Source organism: Ahaetulla prasina, chromosome 4 (genome assembly GCF_028640845.1).
Source record: "Ahaetulla prasina isolate Xishuangbanna chromosome 4, ASM2864084v1, whole genome shotgun sequence".
Classification (NCBI taxonomy): Eukaryota; Metazoa; Chordata; class Lepidosauria; order Squamata; family Colubridae; genus Ahaetulla; species Ahaetulla prasina.
In genome coordinates, this window is record NC_080542.1 from 43,458,312 (window position 1) to 43,478,801 (window position 20,490).

A 20,490-nucleotide genomic window follows, 5' to 3' on the forward strand; every position below is an offset into this window, starting at 1 on the left:
TACAGCTGCATGGAGGCACTTCTACATAGGTTAATTCTGTTTTTTAGAGGCACTCTTATAACTAAGTAACAATGATTAAATAAGGGATTGTTAAATCTGAGCTGATCAGATTAACAAATGCATGAGGGAAACCTACACACTTTACCGGCTCTTTGTGATTATGGATTCTTCATTGTCCTTGTCCATAAAAAGTGGCTGTGGTACAAGCCTATAATTAATGTGAAAAAAAGCTTCATCCTTAACGTGAAGGTCAATGAAAAAAATACAATTTATTCTTTCAGACACCATTTCAATGTCTTCCATTGTAGAACTACATGGAGCAATTCCAGCAGATATCAAACCTCTACTATCCAGGAAATGTAATGATGGGTGAAATATCATCACAGGAGTTGATGTTCACCTATTCCACGCGGCTGATAGATACAAAAAGAAGAGGAAATCCTTAACAAACCATTAACAAAGAATTAAAATATATGTGCCTTGCTCTTTTTAATGCATGTTTGTAGCTACAGCAGAACCAATGATATGGTTTAGTAGTTTAGGACAAGTCTAGAGAAGAAATAGTTATTATTACGGATTTATTTAATTCAAAGGGAAGTATGACTATCAATCTAATGTATACATATTATCATTTAATGGGTATTAATTATGACTTTGTAAGCTTGAAAACCTCTGCTGCTTTTTGCCATTAAGAACTTCAAACTGGAAATAACACTTAGCCATCCATTATATGCTTTTTAAGTGATCTGAGGATATGAATTTCCTCTAGGGCAAGAAGACCTAACGAGCAATAATTACTGCACATTACTATGGAATACAAAATCACAGTACTGATTGTGTGTGTGCGCACATTGTGTGTAAGATAAATATACTATTTCATACATATTTCCACACCTGAGAATGCATATAGAAGAAAAGAAACCCAACCAGTCTTTCAATATATCATTCAGGATAGAATCTTACTCCCTCTATTTTAAGATTAAGTTCATTCAATTTATTTGAATTTATTTCCCGGATAGTGGTATGAATCATCATACAGATAATTTATTGATTAGTGAGTTGACCATTAGGATTGTATTATGGTACACTTTCTTATCATTGATACAAAAGTATCAGATTCATAAAAAGAAGAAACCATTTTTAGCTCCATAGTGAAACATCTTTATAACTTTTACAAAGAGGAGAGATAGTTCAATCAGCCATGCTCCTTCTGTTAACAATATTTTTCTCCTAAGGGTCAAATTCTACCAAGAAAGGTTTGAAGATAATTTTTTAAAAATCTTCATACTATGTCTCTGAATATTTGTACATGTGAAAAACACTGTTATTAGACAGCCTGAGATCTCTCTCTCTCTCTCTCTCTCTCTCTCTCTCTCTCTCTCTCTGTGTGTGTGTGTGTGTGTGTGTGTGTGTGTGTGTGTGTGAGAGAGAGAGAGAGAGAGAGAGAGAAATAGATACATGTGGGTTTCAAAAATTTCTTCAGTGCAACCAAGCAGGGGACAAATTTCTCTCCCACTCTCTCTCTCTCTCTCTCTCTCTCTCTCTCTCTCTCTTTCTGCTGCGTGTATCAGTTCCCACTTCAAGACAGATAATACAAAAACCTGAAATCACAATGTGGAAATATTATCCAAGAGGAACTCTTTGCAGCCTTTTTTTTTTTAATTCAGCGTATGAACCCTATTCTCCCTCAGTTTCCAATTCTCAACCTTCTGGTGATATGAGTAAAATGTGGGGGGTGGGAATATGAGGAGAGAGCGATGTTGCTGTTTTTAGCTTGAAGTAATTATTTAAAAATGTGTCACCTTTTAATCCTATTCAGCAATAGAAGCTGGAGCAACCAGGTAGGGAGGTAATTTCTCAAGTGTTTGGCTTCCTTCCTGACCAGGAATTGGGCAAGGTGAGACCGTATTCACGCAGGGTCATTTCTCTGCAGATTTCCTTCTTGTTACAACCTGCTGTATGCCACATCATTAACGGTAATAACTGCCTTGCTAACAGCATTGCCTTCATACTATCAGTAAATAATTACACCAAAATCCTCATTCCCTCCAGTGATGTTCTTCGCTCTTTGAAGTCATTTTAGGATCTCCACTAAGAACATGCCATTGTACTATCAGCCAAATTAACATACAGCTAGCCATAAATACGACACACAGTCCTATTGGATTTCCCAAAGAGATTACAGGGCATTTAATCCTGTCTAAACCAAACATACTGAATGCAAATTTGATGCCAATTTCCTTCCAGGCATTGGTCAGGAGATGTAGATGTGGGCAGCACCAGCAACTTAAAATCCTGTGTGCTCAAATCATTGCCCCCTCATCTAAAGTACTCCAAATCAATCTTTCCTCCACCCTCACCCTCCCATGGAATAGCTCTGTAACCGTTCCCAACAAACAATGCATGCCACAGATGATGATGTCTTCTGGCCTTAAGGGTCCAATAACCTGACGGCACCTTACCTGTTGACTGCATGCTCTCTTGGATCACCTCGACTTCAGACAGGTCCATGCAAACGCCTTGGCCATGCATGAGTGTGTGCAAGGGCTTCTCCATTCCCTGTGGTGGGTAACACCGCAGCCCTGAACCGCAGCGAGATGTGTATACCCCACAGAGCATCCCTTTCGTTAAGGCACACGTGGCACAACATCCACAGCCTGGTTCCTGCACCAGCTCCTCACACCCAGAGGGTGTCCTGCAGCGTGCCAGCTTCTCCTCAGAGCATGGAGGGCACTGGATAGCTTCAAGGCTCACAGAGAAGCCCACCTGGGCTAGAAGCAGCAGGGCAACAGGCACCCCATGGGAGGGCATGGTAGGCAGGCTACGGTCCTGGAAAGTGAAGGGCCAAGAATCAAAGGCTGCAAAGAATAGTCTTGCTGCCAGAGCAGACTGCCTGATCTCCAGCGAGGGGGACTCTGTACTGAAGGGGGGAGAAGCTCATTCTTTGGACTTTATACCACTCTCTGGCCACACCTCCTTGCTCTAGGGAGAAGCAGAGAAGGAACAGCACAGCAGCCACATAACTGAGGCAGCTTGCCCCAGAGCCGAGAAAAGACCTTATTTGCCCTGAGGAAGGAAGCACAAAGAGCCTGCCGCAGCTGCAAAGACTGAAACCTGTGCTAGGAATGGAAAACAGCAACAGGAGCAGCAGCCCTCCCACCATGCTTCCCCTGTTGTTTTAGTGAGTTATGAGTGGGGCACTTCCCCAATAGGTTTCTCACAAACTCTTTCGTTACAGGGCAGCATGCAGTGTAAAAAGCGAAACTCATCCAGTGCCCTGCTTCTCGGCCAACCTGCCAAGGTGAGGTCATCCTCTGTTCCCTTCAGCAATAGAAAGCTGAGATACACTGCCTTTGATTTTGGAAGTTCCAGCTTAATGAATGCGCTGCATATTTCATGAACTACATAAAGTTCCTTTTCGCAAATTTAGGAGGACGTCCATTACCTGCTTTTATAGCAAATGCATTTCTTTCATGGCTCTCTAGAAACAAGGGAAAGTAAATACACATTTCTCTCACCCTTTTGCATTTCGTTGCTTAAGCAGAAAGTCACACCCCAAAATGTGAGGTTTTGGAATATGCTCAAAAATGTGTCTGGAACTTCTCCACATTCCTTGGAGAAAGATGCACAGGTTCCCTCTACTGTATAGGCATTCCAAGAGAGGGAGGGGGGGATAGACAGCTCTAGCATGTGTATGCCACATTGCCACAATATCTAAAGATACCTAGGATGGACGCTAAAGAAATATTTACTCTGGTTTGTCTCTCATCTCATAGGTTGAGAACTAGCGGAGAAAATAGATTAGATAAATAGCTCTCTCAGTAGTGCTTTCTTTTTCTTTTCTTTTTGGTGAGCCCAAGAACATCATTGCCTACAATTGTAGTCAATCTTTATCAAGTATGTCCCTTCCATTGACTGTATTGGCTGCAAATTTTGAAAATATAAGTTACTGCATCATCTCTAAAGGGCATCAAATTAGGGAATGTTGGATTATCACCTGATCATTTTTGGGCTGAGTTCAGCTATCATGTTAAGCAATGTGATGTCTGTTTAACTAGTGTTTAGTAATTAAATCACATTTATACAACTCATTTAGCAATACCAATTAGCAATAGCACGTAGACTTATATACCGCCTCATAGTTCTTTTTTAGAGCCTTCTCTAAGCGGTTTTACAGAGTCAGCATATTGCTCCCAACAATCTGGGTCCTCATTTTACCCACCTCGGGAGGATGGCAGGCTGAATCAACTTTGAGCCGATGGGATTTGAACTGCTGAACTACAGCTAGCAGTCAACTGAAGTAGCCTGCAGTACCGAACTCTAACCACTGTGCCACCTAGGCTCTTGCCTGCAGACATCTACTTCATCCTGCCTAGTGACTTGCCCCACCTCAATTCTTGCTTCTTCTTTTTTAATGGGACACTGGGGTGCTGCAAATGCTAGATACCAGTATCGTTTATTTCCATGAATGTCTCTGGTTCTAAATAGTCCCCATAATTTATCTTAGAGGTGGTTTCAAATCAGTTTTTCATTAGAAGGTAAGCCAACTTCCTGATGAAAACTAGAACATCCTGCAACTGGGGATAGGAAAGGCAGCATTTTCTTCATGTGTCCCACTGTAGCACAACTGTGTGTTGATCTGGCTTGTTTTGTAGCAGATTAAAACTCCTCATAGAGACCGTTCAAAACTCCCCCAGTGGTGGGATTCAAATAATTTAACAACTGATTCTCTGCCCTAATGACCAGCTGGGTAGTGTGGCTTGGTGGTCATGTGACCGTGTTGGCGTGGCCAACTCAACGTCACTGACTGTTAACAATGTAATAAGGGTTAACCAGAGAGGCAATTTCTGTAAGCAGGACAATAAAGATTAGGCTAGAAAGAACACCAGAATGTTTCCTTCCTGCCTTCCTTACAGGATTAGCCCTGTAAGGTTGAAAAAAATAAAAGGAGACTTCTTCCAACAACTGGTTAGAAAGTTAACAACCGGTTCTCCCGAATAGGTGCAAACTGGCTGAATCCCATCTCTCCCCCTCCCACCAGAGTAGCTTGCTTAAAAGATTGCCTGCAGCATGCTCTTAAAATTTCAGATGTGTTCATCAGCCCACAAAGTTGGATATCTTTGCATTAAGCTATTAATCACACTTACAACCCATAAAAGCAGATTCATACACCATGTTAAGTCACAAACAAGCAATCATATTGTGACTTAGTATGAGACTCCCACCCCAGTCCTTTTCTGCATGAAATTGTGGGACGAGAAGCTTGAAATCTGGGAACACCTTTCAGGACTATTGTTATCCTGCGAAGTTTTAAAGGTATAATTAGGCTCAGAGGTGGGTTCAGCAGGTTCTGACCAGTTCTAGAGAACTGGTAGTGGAAATTTTGAATAGTTTGGAGAACCGGTAATAAAAATTCTGACTGGCCCCGCCCTCATCTATTCTCTGAATAGATTAGGACAGAATTGAACGTGTCCAGAAATATTTTACAAGAAGACTTCTCCACTCCTCCGAATACAACAAAATACCTTATGCTCAACAGACTTGAAATCTTGGATTTAGAAAACTTAGAACTCCGCCACCTTCGACAGGACCTGTGTTTAACTCATAGAATCCTCTATTGCAATGTCCTTCCTGTTGAAGACTACTTCAGCTTCAATCACAACAATACAAGAGCAAACAATAGATTTAAACTCAATGTTAACCGCTTCAATCTTGATTGCAGAAAATATGACTTCTGTAACAGAGTTGTTAATGCTTGGAACACAGTACCTGATTCTGTGGTCTCTTCTCAAAATCCCCAAAGCTTTAACCAAGAACTGTCTACAATTGACCTCACCCCATTCCTAAGCGGTCTATAAGGGGCATGCATAAGAGCACAAATGTGCCTACCGTTCCTGTCTTATTGTTTCCTTTCATTATATCCAATTAAAATAGTTATTACATACTTATACTCATATATATGCTTATATATTATATAGTTATTTTCATGCTTATATATACTGTTGTGACAATAATAAATAAATAAACAAAAAAACAAACAAACTTAAAAATAAATAAAATGGTGATTTTGCAGTAACCTTCCCCTGCCACGCCCACCAAGCCAGACCCACACAACTGGTAGTAAAATATTTTGAAACCCACTGATTGGGTTTTAGAGAATAGAAAAAAAAAATTCCTATTAATAAAATACATACCTGAACATTCTCTGTGTGCTGAGTATTAATTTTAGATCCTTCAGGGTTGATTTTGGTTACCTGGTAACATAAAGCCACCCTGAATATCTTCAAGAGCATCCTTATAATTATTTCTTGGCCAGCTCCAGGAGTTGGTTTTGGCACTCAAAATAAATTCCAGAATAAAGCTCTGTGAAACTTCATAATATTTTTGTTCAGGACATCAAGATGAAAAGGAAGACACAACTTCATTCTTCACTATAAAATATTGTGTAAAGAGGGGGAGAAGGAATGTCATTAATTACATAGCTTTGAAATTTCCTTTCCTGCCTGTGCTAAACGGGCAGGACTAAGCCCTATCCTTTCACTCTTCCTCTTTTCTTTTCTTTTTCAGCATTAGTGTTTTTTCCTTTTATTTATTTATTTATTTATTTATTTATTTATTTATTTATTTATTTATTTATTTATTAGATTTTTATACCGCCCTTCTCCCGAAGGACTCAGGGCGGTGTACAGCCAGAATAAAAACAAAATATATACAATTTAAAACAACATTTAAAAAGAGCAAATTTTAAAGGCTGATTATTAAAATTTAGATTTAAAATTTAAAAAAATATTAAGAATACCCAATTAAAATTCATCAATAATTATGCCAGTCCCGCTTTAATGAATAAATATGTTTTGAGCTCACGACAGAAGGTCCGAAGATCAGGCACTTGACGCAGGCCAGGGGGAAGTTCGTTCCAGAGTGTCACTGCCCCCACAGAGAAGGCCCTACTCCTGGGGGCCGCCAGCCAACACTGTTTGGCGGACGGCACCCTGAGGAGACTTTTGCCAGAGTCTCCAGAATAATATAGATATATTTGACATTCAGAAGTTTGCACCTTTACATTTCATCTTAACTGGCATCTTTCCTAGTGTACACCTATTAAATTTTGGAGACAAAAATCCAGATTGCCACTAAAAGTCAGTGAGAAATACAAATATTTTTATTCTTTGCCACCATCTAATGTTTTCTGGTTTTTTGCAGCCTGCATGTGTTAGCCCTAGCCTAGTTCTACCAAGATACATTTAAACATGATAATCTAATCCTATCCTCTGCTCAATTTTTTTTTTTTTTAAATTTATATCCCGCCCTTCTCCGAAGACTCAGGGCGGCTTACATTGTGTTAAGCAATAGTCTTCATCCATTTGTATATTATATACAAAGTCAACTTTTATTGCCCCCAACAATCTGGGTCCTCATTTTACCTACCTTATAAAGGATGGAAGGCTGAGTCAACCTTGGGCCTGGTGGGACTTGAACTTGCAGTAATTTCAAGCAGCTGTGTTAATAACAGACAGACTTAGTCTGCTGAGCCACCAGAGGCCCTTAGGAAATTAGGAATTAGGAAACCCTATACCAGGGGTGTCCAAACTACGGCCCGCGGGCCAACTGTGGCCCGCGGGTCAGTTTTTATCGAAGGGAGGGGGCGGAGGAGGCGGCGGCGAGCGGGAGAGGCTGCTGGCCATGCCCGACCCCAGCAGTTCTACCCTCGCCTTCCTCGGGCCGCCTGGCGAGGCTCCTCGCGCCTCCACCCCTTGGGCAGGGAATAACAAAGGGAGGGGGCAGAGGAGGCGGCGGCGAGCGGGAAAGAAGCTGCTGGCCGTGCCCGACCCCAGCAGTTCTACCCTCGCCTTCCTCGGGCCGCCTGGCGAGGCTCCTCACGCCTCCACCCCTTGGGCAGGGAATAACGAAGGGAGTTTCAAGTTCATACCAAATACAAAACAAAGTTAAGATCAGGTGTCAATTGGTCTCTTTAAGACTTGTGGACTTCAATTCCCAGAGTTCCTCAGCCAGCTTTGAAGTCCACAAGTCTTAAAGAGACCAAGTTGGACACCCCTGTTCTATGCCCATAGCCACATCCACTCAGTCACATGAGCAGTTAGCCATGCCCACCCAGTCACATGAGCAGTTAGCCATGCCCACCCAGTCACATGAGCAGTTAGCCACGCCCACCAGTCACATGACCACCAAGCCACACCCCAAAATAAGCCACGCCCACAGAACTGGTACGAAAAGAATTTAGACCCCCCCCCCCCGTTCAATGGTGTGGCCCGGGCCTTTGCTTATTTTTCTGTATTTGGCCCTCACCAAAAAAAGTTTGGACACCCCTGCCCTATACCATTTCAGACCAGTATTTGTCCAATTTCTTCTTTAAAACCTCCAATGTTGGAGCACCCACAATTTCTAGAGGCAAGTTATTATTATTATTATTATTTATTTGATTTATACCGCCCTTCTCCCGAAGGACTCAGGGCGGTGTACAGCCAGAATAAAACAAAATATATACAATTTAAAACAACATTTAAAAAGAGCAAGTTTTAAAGGCTGATTATTAAAATTTAGATTTAAAATTTTAAAAATATTAAGAATACCCAATTAAAATTCATCAATAATTATGCCAGTCCCGCTTTAATGAATAAATATGTTTTGAGCTCACGACAGAAGGTCCAAGATCAGGCACTTGACGAGGCCAGGGGAAGTTCGTTCCAGAGTGTCACTGCCCCCACAGAGAAGGCTCTACTCTGGGGCCGCCAGCCAACACTGTTTGGCGGACGGCACCTGAGGAGACTTTGCCAGAGTCTCCAGAATAATATAGATATATTTGACATTCAGAAGTTTGCACCTTTACATTTCATCTTAACTGGCATCTTCCTAGTGTACACCTATTAAATTTTGGAGACAAAAATCCAGATTGCCACTAAAAGTCAGTGTGAAATACAAATATTTTTATTCTTTGCCACCATCTAATGTTTTCTGGTTTTTTGCAGCCTGCATGTGTTAGCCCTAGCCTAGTTCTACCAAGATACATTTAAACATGATAATCTAATCCTATCCTCTGCTCAATTTTTTTTTTTTTTAAATTTATATCCCGCCTTCTCCCGAAGGACCCAGGGCGGCTTACATTGTGTTAAGCAATAGTCTTCATCCATTTGTATATTATATACAAAGTCAACTTTTATTGCCCCCAACAATCTGGGTCCTCATTTTACCTACCTTATAAAGGATGGAAGGCTGAGTCAACCTTGGGCCTGGTGGGACTTGAACTTGCAGTAATTTCAAGCAGCTGTGTTAATAACAGACAGACTTAGTCTGCTGAGCCACCAGAGGCCCTTAGGAAATTAGGAATTAGGAAACCCTATACCAGCCTGCTGGGCCAACTGTGCCCCGCGGGTCAGTTTTTATCGAAGGGAGGGGGCGGAGGAGGCGGCGGCGAGCGGGAGAGGCTGCTGGCCATGCCCGACCCCAGCAGTTCTACCCTCGCCTTCCTCGGGCCGCCTGGCGAGGCTCCTCGCGCCTCCACCCCTTGGGCAGGGAATAACAAAGGGAGGGGGCAGAGGAGGCGGCGGCGAGCGGGAAAGAAGCTGCTGGCCGTGCCCGACCCCAGCAGTTCTACCCTCGCCTTCCTCGGGCCGCCTGGCGAGGCTCCTCACGCCTCCACCCCTTGGGCAGGGAATAACGAAGGGAGTTTCAAGTTCATACCAAATACAAAACAAAGTTAAGATTGGGTGTCAATTGGTCTCTTTAAGACTTGTGGACTTCAATTCCCAGAGTTCCTCAGCCAGCTTTGAAGTCCACAAGTCTTAAAGAGACCAAGTTGGACACCCCTGTTCTATGCCCATAGCCACATCCACTCAGTCACATGAGCAGTTAGCCATGCCCACCCAGTCACATGAGCAGTTAGCCATGCCCACCCAGTCACATGAGCAGTTAGCCACGCCCACCAGTCACATGACCACCAAGCCACACCCCAAAATAAGCCACGCCCACAGAACTGGTACGAAAAAAATTTAGACCCCCCCCCCGTTCAATGGTGTGGCCCGGGCCTTTGCTTATTTTTCTGTATTTGGCCCTCACCAAAAAAAGTTTGGACACCCCTGCCCTATACCATTTCAGACCAGTATTTGTCCAATTTCTTCTTTAAAACCTCCAATGTTGGAGCACCCACAATTTCTAGAGGCAAGTTATTATTATTATTATTATTTATTTGATTTTTATACCGCCCTTCTCCCGAAGGACTCAGGGCGGTGTACAGGCAACAATAAAATACAGACACTACAGTATACTATTTAAAATGCAAGTTAAAAAACTTATTATAATTAGCCTAGAACTTTAAAAATTTATAAAAACCAAAACCCCATTTAAAATTAGTAAAAAATTTAAAATCGATAAAATTTATGTAATTTAAAATTTAAAATTTAAGCCAGCCCCGCGCGAATGAAAAGATGTGTCCTCAGTTCGCGGCGGAAGGTCCGAAGGTCAGGTATTTGGCGTAAGCCCGGGGGAAGTTCGTTCCAAAGTGTGGGAGCCCCCACAGAGAAGGACCTTCCCCTGGGGGCCGCCAGCCGACATTGCTTGGCGGACGGCACCCTGAGAAGTCCCTCTCTGTGAGAGCGTACGGGTCGGTGGGAGGCATACGGTAACAGCAGGCGGTCCCGTAAGTACCCAGGCCCTAAGCCATGGAGCGTTTTAAAGGTCGTAACCAACACCTTAAAGTGCACTCGAAAGGCCACAGGTAGCCAGTGCAGTCTGCGCAGGAGCGGTGTTACATGGGAGCTACGCGAAGCTCCCTCTATCACCCACACAACTGCATTCTGGACTAACTGAAGCCTCCGAGTGCACTTCAAGGGGAGCCCCATATAGAGAGCATTACAATAATCCAAGCGAGAGGTAACGAGCGCGTGAGTGACTGTGCACAAGGCATCCCGATCAAGGAAGGGGCGCAACTGCCGAACAAGGCGAACCTGGTGGAAGGCCCTCCTGGCGACGGCCATCAAATGATCTTCAAACGACAGCCGTTCATCCAGGAGGACACCTAAGTTGCGCACCCTATCCTTTGGGGTCAATAACTCGGGATGCCGGCATCCACAGCCACTCCGTCTTGGAGGGATTAAGCTTGAGCCTGTTTCTCCCCATCCAGACCCGTACGGCTTCCAAACACCGGGACAGCACTTCAACAACTTCATTGGGGTGGCCCGGGGTGGAAAGTACAGCTGAGTGTCGTCAGCATACAGCTGGTAACTCACCCCGAAGCCACTGATGATCTCACCCAACGGCTTCATATAGATGTTGAACAGAAGGGGCGAGAGAATCGACCCCTGCGGCACCCCACAAGTGAGGCACCTCGCGGTCGACCTCTGCCCCCCTGTCAACACCGTCTGCGACCGGTCGGAGACATAGGAGGAGAACCACCGATACAGGGTGCCTCCCACTCCCAATCCCCCCAACTGGCGCAGCAAGATACCATGGTCGATGGTATCAAAAGCCGCTGAGAGATCTAATAGGACCAGGGCAGAGGAATAACCCCTGTCCCTGGCCCTCCAGAGATCATCCACCAATGCGACCAAAGCTGTCTCCGTGCTGTATCCGGGTCGGAAGCCGGACTGGAACGGGTCTAGATAGACGGATTCATCCAGGTACTGGGGTAGCTGTCGCGCCACAGCACTCTCTACAACCTTCGCAACAAAGCGAAGGTTGGAGACTGGACGGTAATTACCCAAAATAGCTGGGTCCAAAGAGGGCTTCTTGAGGAGGGGTCTCACCACCGCCTCTTTCAAGGCGGCAGGGAAAACCCCATCCAACAAAGAAGCATTGATAATCCTCTGGAGCCAGCCTCGTGTCACCTCCTGAGTGGCCAGTACCAGCCAGGAAGGACACGGGTCCAGTAAACATGTAGTGGCGTGAAGCCTCCCCAACAACCTGTCCATGTCCTCGGGAGTCACAGGGTCAAACTCATCCCAAACAGGCTCAACAAGACGTGCATCCTCTCCCTCGCTTGGATCATCCCAATTTCGGTCCAGACCATCCCAGAGCTGAGCGATTTTATCGTATAGATAACCACTAAACTCCTCAGCACGTCCTGCAAGGGTCATCCCGCACCTCCTGATGAAGGAGGGAGCGGTCACCCAAACAGGGCAGCCGGGCGGTTATCTGCCGACGCAATGAGGGTGGAGGCGAGGAACGCCGCCTCCTCATTGCCACCAGGTAGGTCCTAGAATAGGACCTAACTAGTGTCCGATCAGCTGGAACGACTGGACCTCCAGGTGCTCTCTAGGCGCCTTCTCCGGCGTTTCATCTCCTCAGCCCCTCAGAGAACCAAGGCCGGACGAGATCTGCGCGGGTCAGAGGCCGCAGGCGCGACACGGTCCAGGGCCCCAGCCGTGGCCTGTTCCCAGGCCGCGACTAGTTCCTCAGTCGCGCCAGGCCAGATCCTCAGGGAATGGCCCAAGCTCCGTCAGGAACCTCTCAGGGTCCATCAGGCGCCTGGGACGGAACCAACGTATAGGTTCCGTCTCCCTGCAATGGTGAGTGGCGGTTCGGAAGTCTAGGCGAAGGAGAAAATGATCGGACCATGACATAGGTTCTGTTACTAAATCACCTAACTCCAGATCATTTAACCACTGTCCAGAGATATAAATCAAATCCAGCGTGCCTCCCCCCATGTGTGTAGGGCCATCATTTACTCGAATCAGGTCATTCCACTGGTTTCTTATTATCAAGAAATTTCTCCGCAGTTATAGGTTAGTTATCTCTTTGATTAGTCTCCATCCATTGCTTCTTGTTCTACCTTCAGGTGCTTTGATTGATCCTAGGGGTGAAATCTATTTACTTTCACAACCGGTTTGGAAAGGCACACACTGTGCGCACACTGTACTCCTTCTGCTTGCTCGTGCGTGCGCATCACATGTGCACTTGGACCCTCTGTGCATGCACAAACCCTTCTGTGCATGGGCAGAGGGTAAAAAACAGGTTACTTCCCAGTTAAAACCAGGAAGTAACGATGACCGGGTGGGTGGGCAGATCCTTGCACTGCCATCGCTACCGGTTCTCCAAACCACCAGCCGCCATCGCTACTGTTTCAGTCGAACCAGTCCGAACCAGGAGCATTCATCCGTGATTGATCCCCTCTTCTTTGTGGCAGCCCCTTAGATATTGTAACTCTGCTATCATGTCACCCCTAGTCCTTCTATTCATTAAACTAGACATATCCTATTCCTGCAACCAGTCTTTGCATGATTTTGCCTCTAGTCCCCTAATCATCTTTGTTGTTCTTCTCTACACTCTTTCTAGAAACTCAACATCTTTTTTATATTGTGGCAATCAAAACTGGATACAATATTTCAAGTGTGGTCTTATCAAGGCATTATAAAGTGGTATTAACGGTTCATGTGATCTTGATTCTATCCCTCGGTTAATGTAGCCTAGGAATGTGTTGGGTTTTTTGGCAGCTGCAGCACACTGCTGGCTCATTTAAGTGATTGTCCACTAGGACTCCAAGATCCCTCTTGCAGGTACTACTATTACTGCTATACCATCTATTCTATATCTGTGCACTTGTGTTTTCTTGCCTAAATGTAGAACTTTACTTTTCTCACCATTGAATTTCATTTTGTTAGATAGGTCCTGCGGTTCAAGTCTGTCAAGATCTTTCTGTATCTTGACCCTATTTTTATTTATTTATTTATTTTGTCAAGCACATATTCTGGAGTATTGACCATTCCCATTAGATGGGTGTCATCTGCAAATTTGATGAGTTCCCCTTCTATCGCCTCATCTATATCATGAATATATTGAAGAATACTGGGCCTAATACAGACCTTTGAGTACCCCACTGCATACTTCCCTCCATGTAGGTGCAGTTCCATTAAGGACTATATGTTGAGTGTGGTTGATAAGCTATGAGTCCATCTGATAATGATGCTGTCTAACTCACATTTTTCTATCTTGTCAAGTAATAGGTTGTGGTTACTTTATCAAATGCATTACTGTAGTCCAAGTGAATTATACCACAGCATTTTGCTGCTCCACTAATTTTGTCAGTTTGTCAAAGATATGCAATAAGATTATTGTCAAATCTTCAAATAAAAATACATGTTTATTCGAAATGAACTGTGGTGTACCACTCAGAGTCACCTTCAGTGAGACCGGTGGCTATATAAATTTAATCAATCAATCAATCAATGATTATCATTCAAAAGGGATTGGATCCTACCAAATATCTATGCTTCCATCCATAGATGAAAACTATTCTAAACCCAAATATAAGAAACCCCACTTATGGTCACATGAGTAATGGTAATCTGGATTTTAAATACTTCAGAACTGGAGGGACAATCAATAATAGCAATGTAGGAGGATTAAAGTTGGTCCACATGGTTTCTATGCCATTTCTTTCTTTACGGCTTATTTTGGGTGAACCTAGCCAAGCTGACCCAAAAACCCAGCTATAGTTTTAGTTGTTTGTGAATTTTTCAATGACTCTCACATTGATCAGAATTTTATTTGCTCCATAACTATTTCTCATTTACTTCAAACTTATTTATGATCCATAAAGTTTAAAGCCAGTTCTCACACTTGGCCAGATCTTGGATTGCTTTGCTGTTGCTTCAGACCTGGGACATGGGGTATGGAAGAGACATAAGATTACCGGATAATCACAGCCAGCTTTTGCTGGGAGAACTACTTCACCAAAATCAGTTTAGTAATTCTGCGCTAAATGACCACTCTGTTAACATAGTGCAATTGCACATATGAGCTGAGCATATAGAATGATTCCCAAGTGAATGGAATGGAATATAGAGCATAAATGGAGTTGAGGAGATGATCTTTGCTTATGTTTGTTCTCAAAGATTGGTGCAAAATGCACCAATGGTACAGAATAGCTAAGTCCCCCACAACTAAAATAGGTATTACCCAAGTCTATTATGTTACAGAAGCCCATCAAATACGAGTTTGTGAGCATAGCCCAGAGTCTTCCTAAAGGCAACCCAAGAGCATCTTTGGGATGTCTCTGAAACACTCAAATCCACAAATTTCTCAAACTCAGCCTCTGAGAGGGCTGGACACCCACTGTAAAAGAATTTGATGGACTTGTCCACAGAAGAGGATTGTCTCTGGTTCTCATCCTGTTTCAGAGAGGCTAGCAGAGTGAGGTTCTCCTTATTCCAGATTAAGAGAGATCAAAATGTAGTTTGCCTGTTTTGGACATGGTATGATAAGCCATTGTGTAACTCTATTTCTTGGGATTAAACAGAGTGGATAAATGAAGATGAAAATGGCCAAAAACAGTGCATTTATATATTTATCAGTGCAGATCTTCTAAATTAGAATATGTATTTTTCACAGTACCATGATCTCCATATACTGAAAATATTTCAGGGGAAAAAGGAAATCTCAAATGTTTTACAAATTACAAACAGAAAAAAGCTTGAAAAACATAAGAGAGTACCTCTTTCCAATAACATGCATGAAATCATACTATGAAAAAAGGGAAATGGGAAAAAAATACCTTACAAATCTTGAACAGATATGCTGTTCAAAGCTACTGCTATTCTAGCCTGCATGCTTGAATATGAGAGTGAATTGAATGAATGAATGAATGAATGAATGAATGACAGAGCATTAATGTAATTAAAGCAATTGAGCTATTAAGTTATTAGTTATTAAGCTACATGGGGAAAAATTGCAAGCTATATTGTTTTCTTTTCCAGCTCATTGTTGGACACTTTAGAACAGCATTCCCAACCTACATTTTCCAGATAGGCTGAAGTAAAATGCCCAACATTTTTAGTAAGCAGACAAACTTCTTTCAGATAAATGGACAGCTGTGCACCAGAGTTAACTCCAAGCCCAATGGAGTTTCTACCCTGGATCTCATATGAACTATACCACTATATCTTTCCCACATACAGCACTATTGTTACTGTTTTAATTTCAGAAGCTGTCAACTGTCCTACCAATTTAGAGTTTTATAGGAAGTAGGATGAAACATAATTGTTTTCCTAAATGTTGAAGAAATCTTTGCCTTGTCTCAGAATTTTATCTGCCATGTCCTTAAGTTTATATCTTTATCTGCTTTATCCATTGCATTAAGTCATCACTAATCAAACCTTACGCTATCACACCTTTTTTATTGTGATCTCCACAGCAGTCCAACTTCCAAATGCTGGCAACATGATTTTTCATTGATAGATATTCATCCGTGCAAGTTGATTGAGGAATATCCCCAACCCTCTGAAAGTTGTTACATTATCACTGCCCCCTTTTTCTTCTCTTCAAGCACTAAGGTGGGGATGGTAGAGACAAATTTACGATGTGAAAAAGATGTTGAGACTCTAGAAAGAGTGCAGAGAAGAGCAACAAAGATGATTAGGGGACTGGAGGATAAAACATATGAAGAACGGTTGCAGGAACTGGGTATGTCTAGTTTAACAAAAAGAAGGACTAGGGAGATGATAGCTGTGTTCCCCGTATCTTGCTGCCACAAGAAGAGGAGTCAGACAGTTCAGCACCTGAGGGTAGAACAAGCAATGGGTGGAAACTGATCAAAGAAAGAAGCAACTTAGAACTAAGGAGAAATTTCCTGACAGTTAGAACAATTAATAAGTGGAACGACTTGCCTTCAGAAGTTGTGAATGCTCCAACACTGGAAATTTTTAAGAAAATGTTGGATAACCATCTGACTGAGATGGTGTAGGGTTTCCTGCCTGGGCAGGGGGTTGGACTAGAAGGCCTCCAAGGTCCCTTCCAACTCTGATGTTATGTTATGTTAAATGCACACACAAATGTGTTTCCAGTTGCAACAAACTGGCACCAACATTGAAAACCTCATTCTCAACCTCATAAGACGATATAGAGAATCCTTCGGAAAAAAGAACTATATTTGGTGCACAATTTTCTCTCTGAATAATAGATCTCACACAAAAGGAAACCAGCATGTTTGTTAGCAAGAAGAATTGGGTGAAGATGTTGAATTGCAACTGAAAAGAAATAAAAGTTCACTAGACACCTTAAAAATAAAATACATATTAGGGCTTTCCCTTTATGCAAAATTTTATAAATTTCTCCCATCTTTTTCTTGACCAGGCTAAGCCAGAGATGGTATCTTGCCTACAATGTGCCCAATGCCAAGTATTATGAAGAAAATAAGTAATCCTGCTGGAAATCAATTCAATAATCTCCTTTTCAAATACTTTCCAGTTTTATGCAGGTGTGATATGACTTAAGTCTTTGGAAATAGCGCCCTCGTGTGAACAAAATGTTTTATTTCCTGACTTGGGGATATCATAATAACAGAGTTTGAAGGGACCTTGGAGGTCTTCTAGTCCTACCCTCTGCCGAGGCAGGAAACCACTTCAGACAAATGTTTATCCAACATTTTCTTAAAAATTTCCAGTGTTGGAGCAATCACAACTTTTGCAGGCAAGTTGTTCCACTGATTAATTGTTCTAACTGTCAGGAAATTTCTCCTTAGTTCTAAGTTGCTTCTCTCCTTGATTAGTTTCCACCCATTGCTTTTTGTTCTACCCTCAGGTGCTTTGGAGAACAGCCTGACTCCCTCTTCTTTGTGGCAACCCCTGAGATATCGGAACACTGCTATTGTTATGTATTAATGTTGTACCTTTAAATATTTGAGCGGGAAATCAGCACGTTGCTGATTGGTCAAAGCCTCCAACAGAACTGTATAAAGGAGAGGGTTTTCGCCCAGCCTGTGGCTGGGTTCACCATATATTAAAGAGCTGTTGTCACTACCCTGGTCTCCAGCCTCGTTACTTCCCGAACTTAACATTGGCGACGAAGGTGGGATCTCGAGGCTAAGGAGAACCAGAACCGAGCTGAAGCACGATAGTTCCGAACCCAGCAAACGCAGGGCAGAAACGCGGAAATGGCAAACACGCCACCCGCACCGTACAACCCGGTCAAGGAGAAATGGGGAACATATATGACCCGTTTCGAAAGCTTAGAAGCCAACGAACTACAGGATCCCGATAACCGCAAACGGGCTTACTTAAGCCATTGTGGCCGGAGGTCGAGATTGCGAAGCCCTGGCAGAGCCAACGCCGATACAATCGGTATCGTGGCCGACTCTGCAGACTTTGCTGAAGAACCATTTCGCACCGACGCCCGCCCAAATACGCGCAGCGGTTTGAATTGGAGAACGAGACAAAACCCAGCTATAGTTTTAGTTGTTTGTGAATTTTTCAATGACTCTCACATTGATCAGAATTTTGAAGCATCTTTGGGATGTCTCCACTCAAATCCACAGTTTCTCAACTCAGCCTCTGAGAGGGCTGGACACCCACTGTAAAAGAATTTGATGGACTTGTCCACAGAAATTGTCTCTGGTTCTCATCCTGTTTCAGAGAGGCTAGCAGAGTGAGGTTCTCCTTATTCCAGATTAAGAGAGATCAAAATGTAGTTTGCCTGTTTTGGACAGTATGATAAGCCAGTAACTCTATTTCTTGGGATTAAACAGGTGGATAAATGAAGATGAGAAATGGCCAAAACTGCATTTATATATTAATATCAGTGCTCTTCTAAATTAGAATATATATTTTCACACCATGATTATATACTAGAAAATATTTCAGGGAAGGAAATCTCAAATGTTTTACAAATTACAAACAGAAAAGCTTGAAAAATAAGAGTACATACTTTCCAATACTGCATGAAATCATACTATGAAAAAAAGGAAATGGAAAAAATACCTTACAAATCTTGAACAGATATGCTGTTCAAAGCTACTATATTCTAGCCTGCATGCTTGAATATGAGAGGTGAATTGAATGAATGAATGAATGAATGAAATGACAGACATTAATGAGGAAAGCAATTGAGCTATTAAGTTGATTAGGAGTGGGGAAAAATTGCAAGCTATATTGTTTTCTTCCAGCTCATTATTGACACTTTAGAACAGCATTCCAACTACATTTCCAGATTTAAGTAAAATAACATTTTAGTAGACAAACTTCTTTCAGATAAATGGACAGCTGTGCAAATTAACTCATAAGAATGGAGTTTCACCCTGGATCTCATATGAACCAAGGACTATATCTTTCCACATACAGCACTATAGTACTGTTTTAATTTAGAAGGTCAACTGTCCTACCAATTTAGAGTTTTGAGTAAAGTAGGATGCAACATAATTGTTTTCCTAAATGTTGAAGAAATCTTTGCCTTATATCTGAAATTTTATCTGCCATGTCCTTGTTTTATATCTTTATCTGTTTATCCATTGCATTAAGTCATCACTAATCAAACCTTTACGCTATCACACCTTTTTTATTGTGATCTCCACAGAGTCAACTTCAAATGCTGGCAACATGATTTTTCATTGATAGATATTCATCCTTGCAAGCTATTGAGGAATATCACAACCCTCTGAAAGTTGTTACATTATCACTTTTTGATACTCTTCAAGCACTAAGGGGATGGTAGAGACAAATTTACGATGTGAAAAGATGTTGAGACTCTAGAAGAGTGCAGAGAAAGAGCAACAAAGATGATTAGGGACTGGAGGATAACATGAAGAACGGTTGAACTGGTATGTCTAGTTTAACAAAGAAGGACTTAGGGGAGACGCAGTAGCTGTGTCCAAACTTGGGGCTGCCACAAAGAAGAGATCAGACTGTTCAGGCACCTGAGGAACAAGAAGCAATGGGTGAAGCTAACTGATCAAGAAAAGCAACTTAGAACTAAGGAGAAATTTCTGACAAGAACAATTAATGTGGAACGACTTGCCTTCAGAAGTACAATGCTCCAACACTGAAATTTTAAGAAAATGTTGGATAACCATCTGACTGAGATGGTGTAGGGTTTCCTGCCTGGGCAGAGGTTGGACTAGAAGGCCTCAAGCCTTCAACTCTGATGTTATGTTATGTTAAATGCACACACAAATGCTGTTTCAGTACAAACTGGCATAACATGAAAACCTCATTCTCAACCTCATAAGATTATATAGAGAATCCTTCGGAAAAAGAATATATTTGGTGTTAATTTTCTCTCTGAATAATAGATCTCAAAAAGGGAAACCAGCATGTTTGTTAGCAGAAGAATTGGGTGAAGATGTTGAATTGCAACTGAAAAGAAATAAAGTTCACTAGACACCTTAAAATAAAATACATATTAGGGCTTTCCCTATGCAAATTTTATAAATTTCTCCATCTTTTCTTGGCCAGGCTAAGCCAGAGATGGTATCTTGCAACAATCAGAATGCCAAGTATTATGAAGAAAATAATAATCCTGCTGAAATCAAATTCAATAATCTCCTTTTGAAATACTTTTTCAGTTTTATGCAGGTGTGATATGACTTAAGTCTTTAAATAGCGCATTGGATGTGAACAAATGTTTTTTTGACTTGGGGATACATAATAACAGAGTTTGTTAAGGGACCTTAAGGTCTTCTAGTCCTATGCCGAGGCAGGAAACTACACCACTTCAGACAAATGTTTATCAACATTTTCTTAAAATTTCCAGTGTTGGAGCAATCACAAC

The 20,490-nt window shown here is 42.4% G+C and overlaps 2 protein-coding genes across 2 annotated transcripts in view; one reads left to right on the forward strand and one right to left on the reverse strand.

Annotated features, from left to right (window-relative positions):
- IGFBP4 (insulin like growth factor binding protein 4) overlaps window positions 1-2,934 on the reverse strand; it is a 42,466-nt gene extending 39,532 nt beyond the window's left edge. Inside the window, exon 1 of the mRNA XM_058181456.1 lies at window positions 2,463-2,934. Coding sequence (XP_058037439.1) covers window positions 2,463-2,811 — 349 coding nt within the window. The 5' untranslated portion in view covers window positions 2,812-2,934. The remainder of the gene's footprint in view (window positions 1-2,462) is intronic.
- The window catches only part of LOC131197417 (collagen alpha-1(XVIII) chain-like), a 102,279-nt gene that overhangs the window by 25,523 nt on the left and 56,266 nt on the right, over window positions 1-20,490 (forward strand). The gene's annotated exons all lie outside the window — the stretch shown is intronic.